Genomic DNA, 21,118 nt, shown 5'->3' with positions numbered 1-21,118 from the left:
GACTACACTCTTCCAATTGTGCTGTTATTCTCACTTAAGATGAAGGCTTACAGAACAAAATAGTTTCTCATTTAACAGTTACTACAAATGTTGTCCTGTGACGATGGTTAACAATCTCACAACACATCAACAATAACCTTACTCAACCTTGGGTTCCCTATCATCAGCTTCCTTGTCCCCTTCTGCCTTCTGGCCCTTGTCACTGGACTCCTGTACCTCGTTAGTCTCATTTGGTTTTACTGGGCTGTCCACTCCCAGACTGAACAGGATGCACATCGCTTTAGATAAGTGCACAGGAAGGAAGAGAACAATAACCTCAGCCGGGCCCTTTAAAGGGAGTGGATGCAGAGGGTAATGAATGGATAAACCAGCTCCTCCTCGTTCCCCACGCACTTTCTCTGGGCTTTGCCTATTATTTGAGCTGCTTCCACTACTGCTCTTGATTCTCTAGGGTACATCCATCTCCCAGGAGGCTGTGGGCTCTCAAAGGACAGGGGCTGGGTCCCTGTCCACCTCTGAGACCCCAGCACCCAGCACTTTGCCAGGCAATGGCCCAGTCAAGGTTGCCCCTTTCCTGAAAGATGGTGGGGTGGCCCTGCCCAGCATGTGCTCTCAACTTCCGTGTGGATGGGCTTGGAAAACTGAGAAAACAGAATCAAGACACCCAGAGCTCCATGGTTATCCACACCAACCACCTAATGCAAGAATCCTCCTCTAGCATCCCTCATCAACTCTTCCCTGGCTTCTGCTTGCATGCTGCTAGTGACAGGGCGCTCACTACTACTAAGGCAGTCCCTTCCATGCTGGAGATTTTGGAGTGATTGTTATAAAGCTCCTCCTATTGATGTAAGCCCAGGCTCTCTAGTACTTCCATCCCCAGACCCTACTTCTAGTTCCTAGGGTCACACCAAGCAAAGTACTGGATAGTGTCTCCAAGTCAGTGGGGGCAGTCAGGGATGACACTGTAGCAACCCAGCATCCTTCTGCATGCTGGGAAGGCAGAAGAGGGGGCGACAGATGAATTAATCATTCCAGTCTGACCCGGCTCTCTTAAGGCAGTGAGCTGAGCCCTGAACTGTTGCAAAGACTACTGCAGAGCCCCAAGTCAGGGTGGACCCTGGGTCTGTGCTTCACTCAACAAGCCTAGGAACAATCCTGAAGTCTCCCTTCCTTTCTCCCTTCTTCCCTCTTTTCCTTTCTCCCTCTCACCCTCCCTCATGCCTTCCATTCGTTCATTCATTCTTGATTATCACTGAGCAGGTGCTCCTGGAAGCAGGTTTGTTGGCACTGTGGGCCACAGTGGCATCTACAGATCAGATTTTAGTCAACTTGGTAATCAGGACAGCTAACAGTCTCTGAGTGCTTACTCACTGCCAGGCACTATTCTAAGAGTTTACACCTGCATACAGGGCACAGCCTCTCCTGCCCAGTCCAGCTCCGGCTAGAGTATGGGGGTGGGGTGTGGTAGGTCTGCTTGGCATGCTTGTTCTGAGTGCCTGGCACACAGCATTCAATAAGTATTAGCTGCTACAATTAACTCTAAAACTCTCCAAGAACCATAGGCAGTTCATACTATTGATTGACCCCATTTTGTAGATCGGTAAACTTGATACCCAGAGGTTAAGTAACTTGCCCCAGGCCACACAGTCACTAAAAGGTAGTGTCTGCATTTGAATCAAAGCTATCTGGTTCCAAAGTGGGCTTGATTAACCCTTAACGAACTAGTGGAGCTCAGACCTGGAGTCAAATGCCCACCCACCTACCTAGATGTCTGGGGCAGCCACTCACCTTTCTCAGCTCTATTTATTTAGCTTGTAAAATAGACCCTCTCATCCTTGCTTGCCACCTCCCTCCCCCATTGTGACCATCTAATAAGATGAAGAGATAGATCCAAGCAGTTTTCCAGGAGGGAGGGTGTGCGATGGTGAGTTTTGGGGTGGGGAGCACATTACTGGTCACAGAGGGTTGAAATGAGCTCTCAATTTTGGGACTAAGGGAGTATTGTTTATAGGAGTCTGGTTCTTCTGACATCACCTTCAGCCTGGCCAGCTCCCAGAGAACCCCCCAGGATCCCCAGGATGTGCAGAGATAAAAGGCCTGTCAAAAGTGCCCCCCCCCAGGTATTCTGGAGACCCAGATAAGATCCTAGCCCAGTGACAGTGGAATTTACAGCAGCATCTATTGAAGCCAGATTTTAGGGTGGAAGATGGAGAAAAGGAGGGGATTATGTTATTTGGCAAAATAGCACCAAGTAGAGGGAGGAAAGGGTGGGCCTAGGCTGTAAATCGGAAGGCTAGATGAAATCAAACATCAGTGACCCAACTTGTGGCCGTGGAGTCAACTCTGACTCATGGCAACACCAGGTGTGTCAGAGTAAAACTGCACTCCACAGGTTTTTCAATGGCTGTAATCTTAAGGAAGTAGATCGCCAGGCCTTTCTTCTGCTGTGCTGGTGGATGGATTCTAACCCCCAACCTTCGGTTAGTAGCCAAGCGAAGACTTAGCACCATCCAGGGACCTACCATCTGTACAATGACCACCATCTGTACAATGGGACCAATCATACCGACCTCATAAATTGGGAGAATTAGATGAGTTAATACTTGTAACTTGCTTAGCACACGGTGTCTGGCATCGCGCCGGCACTCAGCAAACAGTCGCTATTATTGTAACTATGTTACTACACACTTGGATAAAACTACCAGCCGAAGCAGTCCCTTCCATTCTAGACACTGGCCTAGGCCCTAGGATACCGCAGGGATATTTAAGACAATGGTTTGTCAGCCTATGGGGGTGTTGATAGTGGAAGGAAGTGGGCGCCGCCTTCGAATTCACCGAGAAAGTCTTCCTGGGCAGCATGGAGCATGCAAAGGTCTCCCTGCCCTGTTTGAATCCCATGAGCCCTCTCCAGGGCATGAGTGCGCCCCCCGCAGGCGGTCTCCAGGAAGGCCTCGGCTGGGGAGTCCGGGAGTCCAGTCTTCCCAGCCCCTCTCTCTTGCCAGCCCCGGCGTCCACTCTCGGGGGCGAGGCAGCCGGGCGCGTGGGAGGGGACGGCGCGCCATTGGCTTGTGCGCGGCACTGAGAGGAGGGACCAGCGCGGGCCGCCAGACTCGGGTACACCCCGGCCGCGTAGGGCGCCGCGCGCAGTCCAGCCTGGCTCTACCCTGCGCGGGTGGCGCGATGTGAGGCGCCCGAACCGACCGTCCGCCCAGCTCGCCAGCCTCGCGCAGCCCCGGCGCCAGTATGCACTAGGCACGTAAGTTCTGCTCCCGCCGCCGCTCCGGAGCCCGGCACTTTCCCCTCCGTCGCCGGCCGGCTGGTGCCTGCGCAGCGCAGCCCAGTGGGGTTCCTGCGGCCTCAGGGACTGCGGGGGTGGGGGGAGGCGGACGGGGCGGCGGGGATCCCGTGCGCGGGAGCCGGGCGCCTCGGGACCTCTTGGCATCGCCGATCCTCTGGGACCCGAGGGGGTCTCCTTCCTGGCTGTCCTAGGTGTCGTCCCGCAGCCCACGTTTTCTCTCCTTCGCTTTCTCCCCTCGCAGCCCTTCCCTCTGACTCGATTTCCCTCTCTTCTCCGTCACTCCCCCTCCGCCGCCTCATCCTTCTTGCACTGTTGATTTCACCCTCAGCCTTCCCTTCTCGGGCTTGCCTCTCTGCTTCGGAGCAAGAGAGGAATAGAGCGAAACAGAGCGAAAAGAGGTTTCCCTCTCCTTGGGGTCTGCTTTTGTCCCTCCCGCTCTGTTCCATGTCCCCTCTGCCTCTATTTCTTCCCCGCCTCTCCTCCACCATTGTGTCTGGGTCCGAGGACTGCGCGAGTCCTCCCCACGCCGCCCCCGCAGAGCCGCGGGCGGACGGAGGTGGCGAAGTTCCCGCTGCCCCCAAGTCTGGCCCGACCTCCACGTTCCCGGGGACGTGTGGGCGGGAATACTGGGCGGGAGGACCGTGGGCGCCCAACAGCCCGGAGCTCCCTGCCTGGGGACCCCAGCTCTCCAGCCTCTGGTCTCAAAAATGGATTAGTGTCTGGAGCCGGGAGATGAGGCACTGATTGGAGAGGGGGAGGGGCAAGACAGGGCGAGACCCCCGCCCCCAGGCTGGGGAGGAGCAGGCAGAAATGGTGGCCGCGCCGGAGCTCCCGGGCGGAGGCAGGTGGAAAGAGACCGTTCTCTCGAGCCACGCGCGTAGGACGGGGCAGTGTGGGGTCACTGGCCCGGTGCAGGGAGGGCTAGGGTCCCCTGCCGTGGGCAAAATGCCCCCACCCACCCGGGAGCGGCCGGGATCTGCAGACGCGCGGTCGGAACCCGCGACCCCCTCCCGGCGCACCCCGCAGGGCCGGGCGCTCTCTCCGGGTTCCCGCACCCCTCTCTTCCTTCAGTCCCGGGCTCCAGTCGCCTCCTTGCGACCCGGGGGGAGCGGGTTTCTCTGCGCGGAAGATGGGGGCGGGGCGGCGTTAGGAGCGGGGTGGAGGCCGAGAAGCCCCAGGCTCCGTCAAAGCCCAGTGCCGACGGCCGAGTTCACCTTACCGCCCCTCACTTCCTGGTTGGGTTCCTTCAGACAAACTTTTCTTGGTGGGGCCAGCCTGTGGGGAGAAGGCCCCCGGGCTGCAGGGATGCCCACCCTAACTCTGCCGCTCCTTGGGCCTCCACTCCCGGCGACCTGGGAAGCGGGGACCCGCGACCTCCTCCTGCAGCCCGCAGATCCCAGGGACACGGGGGTGTTCTGTTGAAGAGCCGGGAGGTGGCAATGTCCACCCCTTTAACCACATCCCCACTCTAAACTCTTAGAAACTCAGCCCAGCGGGAGGAGGGAAAGGTTTTCTTTGCTGAGTTGTTAATAAATAAGACACAGCATATTCTCCAGCCCTCTCATCCCATGTGTAAAATGGGCCACCTGGACCTTGAGGTTTCTTCTGGCCCCAACATCCTGGGAACCAGCCACCCTGGCTCATATGTTATCAGCTTCATCAGTACTTCCAAATTTGGAGTGGAGGGCTGAGAGCCAAAACCCCTTCACTCAGGCATGGCTGTCACCACCTGCTGGTTCCCCTCTGCTGGCCCTATCTCCCCAGGGCCCCAACCCCACACTCAGCTTCCCCTCCCCTGACTATTGGACAGCCTCACTTCCGCCAAAGGCGCTCTGGTGGTACAACGGAAAAGGTTGGTGGTTCAAACCCAACCAGTCACTCCATGGAAGAAAGACCTGGTAATCTGCTCCTGTAAAGATTACAGCGTAGAAAACCCTATGGGGCAGCTCTACTCTGTCACATGAGGTCCTTATAAGTGGTAAATCTACTAGGTAGCACCTAACAATAACAACAGCACCTCTTAGAGAAAGAGAGAGCTAGCCCCTGCTGGGGAGAGGAGCCGGGTGGGATGGGATTAACAGCAACCCTCGATATTCACACAGTCTGGGGCTATTCTTTACTTTCACTGATTGAACAAAATGTGAGTGCTATGCCCAAAATGGTTTGTTGAGCAAAGTACCAGGTGTAATTCCAGGCACTGGGGAGACAGCTGTGGACAAAATAGCTTCTTGCCTTTATGGAGCAGACGTTTAAAGAGGGATGCGAACAACTAATAAAATAAGTAAACAGATTAAATAGTGCATTGGGATGTGAGGGGAAAAAAGTTGAATGTCAAGGGGGATGGAGGCTGGGGGTGGCGTTGCCATTTTAAATGGTAGTCAGGGAGGCCTCCCCGAGGAAGTGGCTTTTGAACAAAGATTTGAGGAGGTGAAGGAGTGAGCTGTGTGGGTAGATGTGCAAAGGCCCTGAGGCTAGAGTATGACTGGTATGTTTGAAGAGCCTGCAAGAAGGCCAGTGCAGCTAGAGTGGGATGAGGGAGTGGCAAAGAGATAGGAGGCAAGGCTGGCTGGGAAGGGTTGAAGCCCCAGTTTTACAGATAAGCTCAGAGATGGTATATAAGTGATCCCAGGACACACAGCCCCAGGACACATGGCAGGGCAGGTGCCTGATATTCTGACTCTTGGCGCAGGACATTTTCCCTACACCCTGCTTCTCAGTCATTTCTTTTAGCAACACTGGCTGCACCCCACCCAGGTGCCCAGGGACACAGAGGTGAGCTGCTCGGGCTTAGTGTCCCAAAGGGCTTCCTCCTGAAACCCATTCCCAGTCCCCTTCCCAGGCCCGCTGGGGTGGTAATGCACTGGGGTAGCATCTTCTTCCTGACCAAAGTGACCCTTGTTCTCTCTTTTCCCACTTCCTTCCTCCATCTACCCACTTCTAACACCCTCTTGGTACTGAGCTGGTTTGGTTAAGGGGGAAACTGGGGCAAAGAAGTTGAGTCTCCTAGTCTGAAAAGAACAGGACCAATTTTTATAGAGAATTTATTACTTCGCAGGTACTGTTCTAGGAGCTTTTTGTGCATCATCTCACTTGTGAGGTAGGTACCATCATTACACCCATTTAACAGGTGAGGAAATTGAGGTACAGAGAGAGCAGTCACTGCCATGCAACTAGTAAGTGGTGGTAGTGGTGGCTATGTGCCTTGGAGTTGATTCCGACTCATAGCAGCCCTATATGACAGAGTAGAACTGCCCCCTAGGTTTCCTAGGCTGTAATCTCTGTGTGAGCAAATTGCCAGGTCTTTCTCTCCCACCTTTCAGTTAGCAGCCAAGTGCTTAACAGTTGTGCCACTTGGGCTCCTGGTAAGTGGTTGAGCCAGGACTGAAGCACTGAGTCTCAACGCATCCCTTTAACCACTAAGCCAGATTCCCGAGCCCCAGGGAGACAAGTCCAGAACTTTGGTTCTGGCTCATCCCTATCCTGGGAAAAGAACGGCGGCCCTTCTGACCGCCTCGTCCAACGCATCCAGAAAACAAATCACCACTCACTTCTAAAAAAGTTGGCTCAAAATCGGAGAGCATTCCTTTAAAGAAATTGCCCTCCCTTCCCCTCCTGCCCTCCTCTCCTCCCCCTGCAGGCTCCCCAGCAGCCTTGGAGGTAGCGGGTGGGGGATGGGGGCCGAGGAGGGGTGAATTCTCAAGAGAGCCCTGGTCCCATGGGATCCCAAAGCCAGGCCGGCCCTATGACAACACCAGCTGCTCTTGAGGGCCCTGACCTGGTCACTGAGCCAAAGAGGGGAGCCTGGCCAATCCTGGGTCCTAAGGGACAAAAGTTCTCCATGAGTCACATTTGGGCCAGATAAGACCTCTAAGTAGTGATGGATGCTTATCAGAGGTATGGACCCCCACCCCCACCCCCACCCCCGAGTCGTGCACATAGCAGCAACTTCAGACCCTTGGGGGAGACACTTGGGGATGTCCCTCCTCCTTGCCCCCTGCCCTGCCCTCTACTCCCATCCAACGCAGCAGGGACTGTTTGTGTTTTGTTCCTGAAGCCTTGGAGATGTTTGTGATGAAAGTTTGGACTTTCCTCTGCCTTTCTGGGAATTGAATGCCTTCAAAAGAGATCGAGAACTAGCAGAGATAGAAGGCGAGAAGCCGTGAGTCACCCAGGCAAAGAGAGAGGGGGTGGAACATGGGGGTGGGACAGCCTGAGCTAGGGCCTTCTGTATGGCCAGTGAGAAGCAGGTTTTGGAAGCTAAATCAGCAATATCAGAGCTGGAAGGGGCCCTGGAACAGGGTGGGATTAACCAGTAAGCACAGTATGCACCGGCTTGCATTGAGCAAGGTACGCAGGGGCTTAATTGTATTTACTTGCTAATCTGTGGTGAGCAATTTCACCACATCTTTGATGTGATGGGGACAGGTGAAATTATGCACTGCAGATTGGTGGCAAGGCACAACTGGGCCCATGCGTACCCTGCTTAGTGGGTAATCCAGCCCTTTTTGGAGACCACGTTCCCATATTTTTTAGGTGAGGAAACTGAGACCCAAAGAGGGACCATGCCTCATCAGTGATGGCAGAATCTGAACGCGCCCTCAGCTGCCCTCTCTCCCAGTTCAGTGACTCCAGGCACACATGCCAGCCTCCTGCTTCGGTGCAAACTTCATTGCCAGCTCAGAGCCTGACCTCCCTCCCGCAGGTTCACGTTCGCGGAGATTCTTGTGAATGGGGCGTGGAATCCTGTTCTTGACCTTAGAGCTTAGTTATGAGGACGGGATTTACATCGTGCCCCCTCCTCTCCCCTGTCGGTTCTACCCTTTGTCATCCTCACCCTCAGCAGCAGCGTTGATAGTGAGCCTAGCAGAGATGCTGGGATGATGAGAGGGATGGATGACGTAGCCCCGCCCTCCTCAGCTCCCGGTCTGTTTGAGAGACAAGTCTGACTAAGCAGGCCCGGCTTTTAGGATAATTACGCTCTCTAGGACTGGCAGAAAGCAAGCCTGGAGGAGCAGCCAAAGGCCCAGCTCCTCTACTCCTGCCCTCAGCCAGTGCCCTGAGAACCGCCACCCCCCCTACCGCTGCCCCACTCACACAGAAGCCTCCTTTATGCCCTGTGACTTCCTGGTTTAGCTGTAACCCTCCCTGACACCCCATTATCATCCTATTCACAACTGAAGGAATTGAGGCCCCAGAGAGGTTAATCTGCCCAAAGACATATTTGTTTGCTTTATAGGATAGAGTAGGACTGCCCTATAGGGTTTCCCAGGCTGTATCTTTATGGGAGCAGATCCCCAGGTCTTTTCTCCCTCGGAGTGGCTGGTGGGTTCCAGCCAACTGCTTAACCATTGTGCCACCAGGGCATAGGGCTGGTAATGGCAGAGCTAAGATTTGAACACAGGTCCCTTTAACCCCAAGCCTTCCAGCTCTCCATTACAGCCCTTGGGATGCAGAATTCATCCTACCTTAGGGCCCAGGAAGTGGGTGCTGGGTGGGAGTCTCTAAACCCCATCTTGTCCAAAAGGCTTCTGGGCTGTCCCAGGAAGACCATCCTACTGCCCCAGAAGGGGCCACAGGGTGTGTGATGCAGGCTCTGGACCCGCCAGCTCCCATGGCCCAAGCCCATCTGTTGGGAGCAGAAGGCTCACTCCCTACCCTGTCCCCTTATCTCCGGCCAGAGCCCCCAGGCCCCGTTTCTCCCTCCCCCCCACCCCCAGTGCTGCCCTGTCCCAGGCCCCATTTCCAGCTATTTTGCACCAATGTGATAACAGAACAATGGGTCTCCCTGCAGCCCTTCCAGGTCCTGCTGGAGTCACAGGGCTTTAACCCACCGGAGGCTGGACTGTGGGGAGGAGTCAAGATGCTGGCCACCTAGCCAGAGGGTTTCAAACCTTCCCTTAAAGCGTACAGTACAGGCAGGTACCCCTACTTTGGGGATATATGATGGAGAAGATGGCTTAGAGCTCAGTTCATCGTGGGGGGTCAAGTTCACCAAACACCCCCCTCTCCAGCTCCTCTCAGGATGTCCAGTTAAAACATAGTTAACTTGGTTCAAATCCTAGCCCTGCCATTTACCTCAAGGGGCACTTGAATAAGTCACTGGAGCCTCAGTTTCTTCATCTGTAAAATCGGTGCGATAACATGGCCGTTACCACCCCCAGCTCTGGGGCAGATGTCCTTGGAGACAGCTCTCAGCACAGATGGGGAGAGACAGGCCGCTGACCTGCAGCAGAGGGTCTTGTTTGAAAAAGAAGCGATTCCTTGGCTGCGGTACTCAGCAGCAATGACTCCGCCCTGAATCACCAGGAGACTCAGCAACCAGTGGGCGCTCTGGGCCCTAAGTCCCCTTCCCTCTCCCCCACTCACCACCACCCCCCACTCGCTGGCCAGGTTCCTAAGCCAGCCCTCATGGGTACAGTCTCCATGTCGGGGACAGCTCTATAGTCCTTCCGTTTCTATGGAAACCAGGCTTTCTGGGAAGGCTACATGCAGGGTGGGGGAGGCCCTTTAGGATCTCCATGGGCATGATACCCCAGCCCCATCTGATCTGCTGTCTGTGTAGCTACCCCATTCATATTATTAGTTGCTGTCCTTTGTGGAGCACGTACCACGTGCTAGGCCGCTTGGCTGCATTGCTCATTATTCCCCATCACAGCCCTGTGAGCTAAGTAGAAGTAGTAGTCTGGTTTCACAAATGGGAAATAGAAGCACAGAGAGGTTAAGTCATTTCCCTGAGGTCACACAGCAATTAAGAGAAAGACCTGGGAATTGAGCCCAGGTTGGCCCAATCATTAAGTATGTCCCCTCCCACTCTGTCATCCCCCCTTGACAAGTCTACACCCTGACAAGCCCCCCTCCCCCTACTTCCTGGTCTGGTTAGCCTCTGGGAGCTTTGCTTGGTCTCTGTCCAGTCATGGCCCCCTCCACCTGGCTGTCTGTGGGGCTGTTTGGAGATTGCCTCCTCAGATGTTGCAGCAGACAAGGAGGCAGGAAGACTGCAGGAGTCAGACCTCAGCCAGCAAGGGGCCGCTCACCCTTCCACCCCACCCCTAGTGCACTAATTCAGCCCACAGATATTGGTTGAGCTGTTCCAGGCACAGTGAACAAAACCAACAGAAATCCCAGCTTTGTGGCACTTTCTAGTGTTGGCCCAGTGTTTTGAGGTGGCTGGGGTGATGTTGGGGCCCCTAGTTCTCCTCTAGCTCTCTAACCCCCACCATTTTCTGGGTACCCCCATATGCCAGGCTCTTTGCAGAGAGCGTTTGCACCCACTCTCCTGGTGTCCTTTTGTACCTCCCCTGAGTTAAGCACTGTTGTATGATTCCCACTTTATTGAGGGCTGGGGGTGAAACTGCTTGCCCAAGGCCACCTGACTAATAGGGGTGGCCAGACTCAAGCCCAGCTCTGCTTGACTGTCAGGCCCCTTCCTCGCTATGGTGTCACCAGCTTATGAGTGGCCTGGGCAGCTCCTGTCCCCCTCTGGGCCTCAGGTTCCTGCCTGCCAGGTATAAGCACTCATGGTTCTGAATGTGCTGGGTACGATTAGAGGTCCCGGTTCCTTTAGCCTGACTGTGCTGACCGAATGCCTACTGTGTGCCCAGCACAGGCCTAGGCCCAGTGGGGAGATCCACGGTGAGCATGGCATCAGCCCTGCCCTCAGACTGTTCACAGTCTCTGGCATCGAGTTGCTGGGAAGTGATTAGGAGTATAAGGCTAGATGTGGCCGGTGGCCACCAACACTGAAGCCCATGAGTCCAGAGGAGGGAGAGGGCTCTGTGCCCCAGGAAGCTGCCTGAAGGAGGGGCCGTGCAAAGATGGCCTTGAAGAACTCGGAGGATTTAGGTAGGGGCAGTGGAGTGGCAGGGAGAGCCTTCCAGTTTGAGCAAAGCTTCGGAAGTGGGAGTTGGTCTTGAAAGGACAGTGATTTGCTGGCTTAATTGGGGAATCCTGGGGGTTGAGGTTAGAGAGGCCAGCCAGAACAGAATGCCAAGATCATGAACACGGGGCCCTCCTCTGCCCCCCGTGAGCTTCCTGGTGGAGGGCTGCCTTCCTCCCCACCTGCTCCAGCCTCCCACAGCCTGGCACCGGAGGAAGCCCGGGTCAGGAAAGGAAGCATGACAACCTGGCAGGCAGGCAGGCAGGCAGCCTTTTTCCATTGTGCATAGTTGGATAAAGAAAGGGAAGTGGAAGAAGAAGGGCGCTCAGTGGGCAGGGTGCTTTGCCCACAGGTGTCAGCCTGCATTCCCTCTATCGACCAGCACACACCCCCATTTCTCAGGGGTGGAGACTGAGGCTTGGGAGCTGCAGTGACTTGCCTAAGGCCATGCGGCTGGTAAGAGGACAGAACCAGGATTGGAACCCAGGCCTTACTGCTCCAAAGCCATTGCTTGGCTATGGTGCAGAGAGTGGGCTGCAGGAGACAGTGTGGGGGAGGCACCTTCCATCCTCATTGTCACATGTGTGTGGATGCTGTCAGGTTACATGGTGCCAGGCCAAAAAGAAACACCCAGAGTGGTCTTGGAGAGGAGGAGAGGACATGGGCAGACCCGAAGTGTGTGTGTGTGGTTTGCCTTGGGGCTGGGGCTGTTTAGGGGCTTGCGGGGTATGTGAGTATTGGAGCTGCCCGCCTGCCCTCCCCAGGCAGGGCCCAGTCTTGGAGGTGAAGAAGGGACAGAACTCAGTGCTCAGAGCAGTTAGTTGTGCTGGGGGGCTGGGGGAAGGGGGCCGGGATTCTCCTCCTTGGAGATGAGGTTCAAGATTCCGTTCTCCTTGGGAAGCCATAGAGTGATGTGTTCACTGTTGGGGCCACCATGGGGGCCTTCCAGCCCCAGTACTTGATACCTGATGGCCAGGCCATGGATAAAGCTCATCCCTCCTGTCCACTCTTGGATCCCAGGACATCATGATACTCCCAGTTCTGCAACCAATCAGGCTGGTGGCACTGCAGTGGGCAGCTGTGGGCCAGAGGGAGGAGGGGCCCAGGCCTAGGGTACAGAGGGCAGCACTGTGTGTGTGTGGTGGTGGTGGGGACACCCTCAGACAGAGGAAAGCAGCATATATGTTGAGAACTCTTCGGTTCAGAGAGAAGTAACTTGCTCTAATCAGTGTTTAATACAGCCTCCCCCTCCACACTCAGATCCTTAAGAGTAGGAGCCCTGTCCCACCACCCTGATACTTGGCTCACAGTAGATCCTCACTAAAGGCAATTTCTTCATTAAAATTTGCAGATGCTGCTCTGAGTGCTCTGACCAAGGTTATCTTTTTATTTTGCCCCAAGGTCCCTAGGAGATGAGAATTATAGCTTCATTTCTCAGATGGGGAAACTGAGGCTCAGAGCAGTGAGGTGACTTGCCAAAGGTCACGCAGCCAGTAAGGGGCAAAGCAGGACTGAATTGGGCAGCAAGGCCAACCTGGGTGAGAAAGGGCTTCAAAAGTCAGGGGGACCTATTAGAATGATTAAAATAAAAAGACTGATCATACCAAATGTTGGCAAGGACATGGAGGAACTGGAACGCTCATTCGTTGCTGGGAGAATGCAAAATGGTACAGCCACTCTGGAAAACAATTTGACAGTTTCTCCTGCCATACAACCCAGCAATCCCACACCTGAGTATTTACCATAGAGAAATGAAGACTTAGGATCACACAAAAAACTGTATGTGAATGTTTACAGCAGCTCTCTTCACAATCGCCAAAAAATGGACTCTTGATACACAAAATAACTTGGAAGAATCTCAAAGGCATTGTGATGAATGAAAGAATCCAGTCTCAAAAGGTTATCTATCATATGATTTCACTTATATAACATAATTGGAAAAAAATAAAAAAGATCCTAGAGTGACAGAGAACAGACTACTGGTTGCCAGGGATTAGGGGTGAGGGGAGGGAGTGACTGGGATAGTACACGGGATGGAACTGCTCTGTGCACTAATTTGGAAGTGGTGGTTACATGAGTCTATACACGTGATCAAATTCCTAGAACTGAGTAAGTCAATTTTACTGTATGTAAATTTTAAAATAAAAAGAAATAGCTAGAGGGGAAGCCCAAAGAGGAAGGACGAGGGCAGGCAGGTCCAATGCCTCCCTTGCTGACGGGCGGGTGGGTGAGGGTGGTGGGCACTTCCCTGTTCTCCACAGCGACTCACTGGCTCTCGTGGGAAGCTGCAGAGGTCCACCTGGCAGCAGGAGGGACGCTGGGCTAATTACAGTTTCTATTTGAACACGCGGGAAGGTGGTGGCAAGCAGCTGAGTGTTGTGATAGTGCCCCAGGCCTTGCAGAACAGTGCGGTTAAACCCGGGCTTGGCCTGTGCACAGAGCCCAGGCTTCCCTGGGTGGGATCAGGCACGCCCCCCACCCATGACTGGCACCTTTCGCCCTGCCAGCTCCTGCGGGGTGGGGGCTGTGAGCAGTGGTGTTAACTGAGCGCCTCTGTGTTGTGCTGGCATCAAGACTGCCTTGCAGATCCTCACCACCCGTTCTCCCCAGTACCCCTGGGGGTGTGGGAGGGTGGGGGGAATAGTTATCCCCATTTTACAGATGAGGAACTAAGGCCAGGGCCGGTGGGGGGTTGTAGGAAGGCCATTTGGCTGGGTATCACGCTCAAAAAACCCAACCAGTTGCCGATTCCAACTCATAACCTCCAAACACAAACTGGTATACGACCTCTGCAGTTTATCCAAAGTCTTGTGTGCCATCGAGTCCATTCTGACTCATAGCAGACCCCACAGGACAGAGTCCAACTGTCCCCAGGGTTTCCTAGGTTATAGTCTTTACAGAGTAGATCACCATGTCTTGTTTTTTCTTCCATGGAGCTGCTGGGTGGGTTTGAACCTCTAACCTTTTTGGTAGCAGCCGAGAGCTTAACCATTGCACCACCAGGGCTCCTTATCCAAAGTCTAAAGCTGCATTAATACAAACACCCTACAAGTTTTGATTCTCTGTTCTGATATTTATTTCTTTGGGTGCTTTATTTTGTTTTAAGACACTGGTAAGTTTGAAAACAGGCAGTGGCCTGGGGACATTTCCACACTGCGTCTGGCAGCCCCTTTGGGGGTTCTGGAAGGATAAGACTTGCCTGGGACCACACAGCAGTAAGGGCAGCCCACCTGGGTCTGAGGCCTTGCCAGGGAGGTCTGGTCAAACCCAGCTTGGTCCTCCTGGCTAAGGGACAGGCAATTTCTGAGCCTTGTCTGCAAATGAGGATTGTTTTCCTGCCTTGCCAGAGGGTGGTAAACCTATTGCCCGTTGAGTCGATTCTGACTCGTGGTGACCCCATGTATTACAGAGTAGAGCTGCCCCATAGGGTTTTCTTGGCTATAATCTTTACAGAAGCAGATCACCAGGACTTTCTTCCTTGGCACTGTTGAGTGGGTTCAAACTGCCAACCTTTAGGTTAGTAAAAACCAAACCCATTGCCGTTGAGTCAATTCTGACTCACAGTGACCGTATAGGACAGAGTAGAACTGCCCCATAGGGTTTTCAAGGAGTGCCTGGTGGATTCGAACTGCCGACCTTTTGGTTAGCAGCTATAGCTCTTAACCACTACGCCACTAGGGTTTAGGTTAGTAGGCAAGTGCAAACTGCTTGCGTCACACAGGCCAGGGGGTGGCAGTGAGTGGAAATGAGATGCTGGAAGAATGGGAGGCACCCAGCGCTGGTGGGGATACCACTGTTATTTAATCCAGCCTTCTGTCAAACGTCATTGAGCTTGGTTTCCTCGTCTGTAGAATGGGCATAAATAATATCCAGCTTGCATGGTGGCTGTGATTAAATAAACCCCTTCTCCCTTTACCTGCTGTGCCGTCTTTTTCCTGATTATATTCCTGTCTCCATTGCATAGATTTTGCGCTGCTTGAAGGCGAGGCTCTCAGCTCACCTCTTCATCTCTGGTGCCCAGTGCAGTGCCTGACACACAGTAGGTGCTCCAGATCTGGCTCAAGGTGAAGCTGGGGGGCAGCTGGCGTGGGGCAGACACTGGGGTGAGGTGGGGTGGAGGGGCTGGGCATTAATGGCAGGGAGGGGGGCAAGTCTTGGGCAGGGCTCTTGGACTCCCCAGGACCCCTGCCAACACTTTTAGCCGTCCTTCCCCTAGCTGAGCTGGGTCCCGTAGCCACCGCCCCCCTTCCTTCTGGCAGATTTGAAGGAGGTTGTCTGGGAGGGAAGGAGGGCTTACTGGGGGGCAGGGGTGGTCTAGGCATAAGTTCAGTGGTGGCCTGCACCTCAGAACTCAGAAACTCCCATCTCAGGCTTGGGCGCATCTATCCTATTTCTCAGCCTTGTTTGCCATTGCTGACCCAGGCCCCTTGTTACCCCAACCCCAACCCAGGCCCGCACACCTTTTCCTGGCCCATGTGCTCCTGCCCTGCCATCTGTAAGGCTCCATCTGGCCTGTCACCCTGGGTGTGCCGGGCCCACTTAGGCCAGACGGGCTTACACAGCCAGAAGGGCTTTGGGAGCGTCTGCCCCAACCCATTTTACAGGTGAGGAAGCTGAGGCAGAAAAAGGGAGTGCCTTGCCCAGCATCACACAGCAGAGTAGTTGCAGAGCTGAGTGCTGAGCCTAGAACCTTGGATTCCCATCCTGCTGCCCGAGGCTGATGAGGAGGCCCCAGTAGGCCCTGAGGTGGGGTCTGGCCTCCCGCTGCTAATAGGGCCCTTTCCCTGAGGTCTCAGAGCTGGGCAGGACCAGTGGCCTGAGGCTGGTGTCTCCCCTCAGCCCCTCTGCAGAGGCCGGGATCAGGACAAGATGGCGGCCAAGCAGCCCCCACCCCTGATGAAGAAGCACAGCCAGACAGACCTCGTGAGCCGCCTGAAGACTCGGAAGATCCTTGGGGTGGGCGGGGAGGATGATGATGGAGAGGTGCATCGCTCCAAGGTAGGCATCTGTGGAGGGGCCTTGAGCTGGCCATGCCCAGGGGTCTGTCTCTGCATACAAATCTGGGAGGCAGGCCTGGCTGGCCCACCATCTGGGGTAGAAGAGTAGCTGAGGCCCATGTCACTGCAGGAGCCCTGGGATTTAGCTCATTTTTCTAGAAACTTAATGGAGATGCCAGAGGAATAACAATAATAATGAAAACAAAAGATCACTGGAATTGAGTGCTTATTATGTACCAGGTATTATGCCAAGTGCTTTACAAGCATAATTTAATTTTGACTTCCCTGGGAAGTATAGATACAATTATCCCCATTTTATAGAGGAAGAGAGTGAGGCTCAGAGAAGTTAAAGGACTTGCCTGAAGCCACACCAGTGAGTGGCAGAACCAGGTTTCAAGCCCATGTCTGGCAGACCCCTGAGCCTGCGCTCCTAGCCACCTTGTCTTCAGCTTCCTTTAAACCTCAGGGTCAAAGAGAGGAAAGAGATGGGGTGACTGCAGTGGGAGCCCTAGCCTGGGCAAGTCTCTGCCAAGCAGAGGTACCCAAGCAGGTCTCTGAGTGTGTCAGGGGTGGGGCTCAGGAGGGTATGAGGGGGCTGGGCAGGCTGAGGCTGAGCCTGGCTCCTTTGACCCTTGTGTGTCCACAGATCAGCCAGGTCTTGGGCAATGAAATCAAATTTGCAGTTCGGGAACCTTTGGGGCTCAGGTGAGCATTTATGTGTGTTCTGGGGGGTTCCCAGGTTGTGTGTGTGTGGGGAGCTGCAGAAGACCCTGCCTCATTTTCATTTTGCCTTGTGCCTGGATGGTCTTGCCTTTTGATTCCATCCTGTCTCATAACCTCCCCCCAAGCCAGCCATCCCGGGCACTTGGCCAGAGAGGCGAGGGTCTGCAGGGCCTGAGGCAGCATCGAGGGGCCTCAGGCAGCATCGAGGGGCCTGGGGCGGCAGCGAGGGTCCTGGAGCGGCAGCGAGGGTCCTGGGGCGGCAGCGAGGGGCCTGGCTGCAACCTTCCTCTCCACCCTCTCCAGGGTCTGGCAGTTTGTTTCTGCTGTGCTCTTCTCCGGCATTGCCATCATGGTGAGCCCCCGCCCCACCCCTGTGACCTAGCCCTGGGTCTGGTTCCCCCAGCCCTGCCTCTCTCTGGGGCTTTGCCATCACGCTGAGGCCCCACCCCCAGGGCTCTCTGGTGGCCTCCCCACTCGTGCCCTGCCTGGAGCATCCTAGAGTCCATGGTCCTTCCTGACCCCTTCTCTTCCTCACGGGGAGCCGCATAGCCTTCTGTCCTGGCATGGAGGGGTTGGGGGCAATCAAGATCTCAACCCTGGACTGCCCCAAGGGCAGTGGCCCGGCTCCTGGGGGGAGGAAGGACATGTCCAAGGTAATTGTCAACAGTGCCCCCAACTGTTTCCAAGAGCTGGCCCTCTGAGTACGCTCCCTGTGTCTGCAGGCCCTCGCCTTCCCTGACCAGCTGTACGATGTAGTCTTTGATGGGGCCGAGGTGACCAGCAAGACCCCCATCCGCCTTTATGGCGGCGCCCTCCTCAGTGAGTATGACTGGGAGGTACTGGGGGAGGGATTGGGCAGCTGAGGGAACCCAGTGGGGAGCCTACATCTGTGCAGGAAGTTCCCTTCCTTTCCCCTGCTGGAGTCTGCAGCACCCTCCCCCAATGCATCATCAATCATCCGATGAGTCTGTCTCTGTGGGTGTGTGCTGCCATCTTATGGCCATTGGCTGAATGCACCCAGTGGTTTGGAGCTCTGTCTTTGCCATCATTTGGGACACTTATTGAACGCTTGCTGTGTGCAGTGCACCACCCTGGCACTGGGGTACAGAAATGAATGAAGCCCGTGCTCTTCCCTCTAGAGCCTCACAGCATAGAGGAGAAGGCAGAAACAACATGGTGTGTGCACAACACCTCATGCCCACTCCATCTTCATCCCGAGTTACTGCCAGGGTTCAGAGCCTCCTAAGCCTCTCTTTTGAACCATTTCTGTTTCCTCTCTAACCTGAGTTGCATACGGTGCCTGCTAGGAAGTTGAATTAGAGTTTTTAAAACTCAGCACAGGTCATGCCCCTCCCCTTCTCTAAAACATTCTGTGGCTCCCCATTGCCTGTAGAATAAAGTTTCGGCTCCTTTGCCTGGCATGGGTCCTCTGTGGGGTGGATCCAGCTTCGTTCCCAAACTTACCTCCCCTCACGACCCCCAGTGGGCCCGGACTGCAGCCACACTGACAATGCACTGTCCCGTTTCACAAGGCCTCTGTGCCTTTGCACATGAAGTTTCCCCAGTCTTGTGCTGATTGCACTTCTACTCAGCCTTCAAGGGCCAGCTCAGATATCCCTGGGGCAGGGGGTGGTGGAGGTTGGGGCAGCTTCAAGCACTTCATCCACACAGTGGGAGAGCTGGAGTTATGGGTTAGGTTTGTTGACGTACAACGATCTATATATCTGGTGTTCAGAGCCAGCCAACGCTGGGTAAGCTAGCCTGATAGAGGTTCCGTTGGTCGTTCTTCCACCAAGAAAATATGGTCCATATGCCCCGCCACCCCAGGGAATTCCTTAGAGTGATTCTGTAATGGGCTCGGGTTTACTATCTCCAGGAATCCCTGTGAAAAGAAAATACAACTATAGGACCAGATAACCATGAACTCTGTCAACACAGAACTGGGTTTGGTTGGGCAGGTTGGCTGTGGCGCAGGACTCTCATTTTACAGATAAAGAGACTGAGTCCCAGTGGGGGAAAGTGACTTGCCTGGTGTCCCTTAGTGAGCTGGGAATGGCATGAGTAGGGATGAGGTGACTGGCTGAAGCAGCAGAGTTGAACGTGGAGGGAATGCGACAGGGACAGGGACAGGGAAATTCTGACTTGAGGAGTGTGAGTCAGGGCGGGGATGTGGAAGCGCGGGGTCCTGGCTATCTTGCGGCAGTGGTTGGCAGTGGTCAGAGGGGAGGACAAAGGGGTAGGTGGGTGGGGCTGGGCTGCTCCACGCCCCCCCCACCAGCCCACCCACCCTGTGCCCACCACAGGCATCTCCCTGATCATGTGGAATGCTCTGTACACGGCTGAGAAAGTCATTATCAGGTGGACTCTGCTCACCGAAGCCTGCTACTTCGGAGTCCAGTGCTTGGGTGAGTGTGGAGGTGGGCCAGGAAGGGAGGGGTGGGGGATTCAGCAAGGCAGCTGTGCCCCCGGCCTCCAGCGCAGGCCATTCGAGTTTGCAGGAAGTGAGAGGGGATGGGGGTAGGACTTGAGTGTCAGAGCTCACCTGTGTGCCTGCAGGTCCTGCACACCTGTGCTCGCAGGTACCTGTGTCTTCCTGAAGACACGTGCGCACCCACGGCCCTGCACCATCCCCCCCCCCACATGCACCTGCGCTTCCCCCAACCCATTGCTCACTTTCATACCCGGCAGGTGTGTAACAACACATGCTCAGTTTGGGCCCCACGCTCTACCCCACTACCTGCCGCGTGGGGACATCAGAACAGCAGTGTCTTGGAGTTGGGGGCAGGGCTGAGAGTGTGGTCATCGAGGTGGCCACACCAGGGCTCCCTGCTCAGCGTGGCCTCCCGTGGTGGAGGGCGAGGGCACGGCCCCTCTGACTTGTCCCCTCCCCGCCCTTTCTCCCACAGTGGTCACTGCCTCACTCGCCGAGACGGGTCTTGTGTCCCTGGGGGTCCTGCTGCTCCTGGCCAGCCGCCTCCTTTTTGTCACCATCAGCATCTACTACTATTACCAAGTTGGCCGAAGACCCAAGAAAGTCTAGCTGCCCGCCAGGCCAGGGCTCCTGCCGGTGCCGGGGCAGGTGGGGCTGGGCCTCTTGTCACCTTTGGTTGCTGGAGGACAGGAAGGACCTCTGCCCTGCCCAGCCCTGCCCCTGCCTGCTGAGGAGGGGCAGGACCAGGCAGGCAGGGGCATGCCTTCTCTCAGCCCAGGTGCTCCCTGAATGCGGGGATTTCTGGGCTTGAGATGCTGGTGTGGGGAGAGATGGGGCCTCTGCACCCGTTCTCCATCCCACACGTGACGCCTCCTTTCCTTGAGTCTCTGGGCCTCCGGTCCCCTCAACAGACACTGACTAGAGGGCTTGAGTCACGGGGGTGTTGGGCAAAGTCGGAGGTCCTGCCAGGAATCCTTTGTTTGTTCTGAGAGAGGTCTGTGGACTGCTTGCTCCCTCTCCCCTGGCGAAGCTAGTGAACCTGGCTTCTGTTGATGCCTGGAAAAGCCTGAGAACAGACCCTGTGCTCCTTCCCCTCAGTCTGGGCCCTCCCTTACCTAAACACACACACACACACCTTCCCATGGCCTAGCTGTGGGCTGGGGAGGCAAGGGTGGGCTGAGTTGGTGCATCCCTTTCGGCCTTTCTGTGCAGCTGGGCCAGAGGCCGGGACCTGTCCGCACCCCCAGGCCTGGCCCAGCAGGAGCTCTCCTTGGCTCTGGGCTGCTCTGCCTCTAGTGCCACCTCTGCCCCAGGTTCCCAGAGGCCCCTAGGAGCCCCCTCCTACCAACTGGTGGGTCCAGAACCTACCAGCGGCCATAGGCCCTCCCAGACAGATGGACATAGGTGACTCCAGACCTATGTGTACCTATCAGTGATGGGGTTTGAAGATGAAGAGAACCGTGGTGTTTCCTTGTCTCTTGCTATCTCCTCCAGGGTCTGATGTTCACCTGGTACAGCCCCCTCCCAGATCCCAGGGCCCATCCGAAACCTCGGCTGACACCTGGCTTCCTGGGAGCTGAAGACCCCCTGCCCTGCCTCTCCCTGAATGCCCACCTGCCCACGTGTCTCCATTTGTCCCTGCTTCCAGTGCTCTCCTTCCCTCCAGCACATGTTCACACATGAGGGATGGGGAGAGGTGTGGAGAGAGAAGCAGCCACAGGCCCCAACTCGCTGCCCTGCTGGATCCTTAGGTTCAGCCCAGCTCTGGCTGCTGCCCAGCTCAGCCTCTGCGT

General features: G+C 55.4%; 1 protein-coding gene across 1 annotated transcript; it reads left to right on the top strand.

The window, feature by feature from the left end:
* The first annotated feature begins 3,188 nt into the window (after positions 1–3,188).
* Positions 3,189–19,934, top strand: TP53I11 (tumor protein p53 inducible protein 11). The gene is made up of 8 exons (XM_004387648.2): positions 3,189–3,256; positions 15,139–15,238; positions 16,014–16,172; positions 16,818–16,876; positions 17,198–17,246; positions 17,617–17,713; positions 19,198–19,299; positions 19,801–19,934. Exons 3-8 carry the CDS (start codon positions 16,044–16,046, stop codon positions 19,932–19,934), a joined length of 570 nt encoding a protein of 189 aa, XP_004387705.1. The 5' UTR covers positions 3,189–3,256; positions 15,139–15,238; positions 16,014–16,043.
* The last annotated feature ends 1,184 nt before the right edge of the window (positions 19,935–21,118 follow it).

The sequence above is a fragment of the Trichechus manatus genome, unplaced genomic scaffold (assembly GCF_000243295.1).
Source record: "Trichechus manatus latirostris isolate Lorelei unplaced genomic scaffold, TriManLat1.0 scaffold00191, whole genome shotgun sequence".
Taxonomy (NCBI): domain Eukaryota; kingdom Metazoa; phylum Chordata; class Mammalia; order Sirenia; family Trichechidae; genus Trichechus; species Trichechus manatus.
The sequence above is the reverse complement of the archived record's forward strand: the minus strand, read 5'-3'. Positions and strand labels throughout refer to the sequence as shown.

Coding starts and splice junctions, on each gene's coding strand:
- TP53I11 (XM_004387648.2), top strand. CDS start 16,044: ATGGCGGCCAAGCAGCCCCCACCCCTGATGAAGAAGCACAGCCAGACA. Junction 16,877..17,197: donor CGGGAACCTTTGGGGCTCAG/GTGAGCATTTAT, acceptor CACCCTCTCCAG/GGTCTGGCAGTTTGTTTCTG. Junction 17,247..17,616: donor TCTCCGGCATTGCCATCATG/GTGAGCCCCCGC, acceptor CTGTGTCTGCAG/GCCCTCGCCTTCCCTGACCA.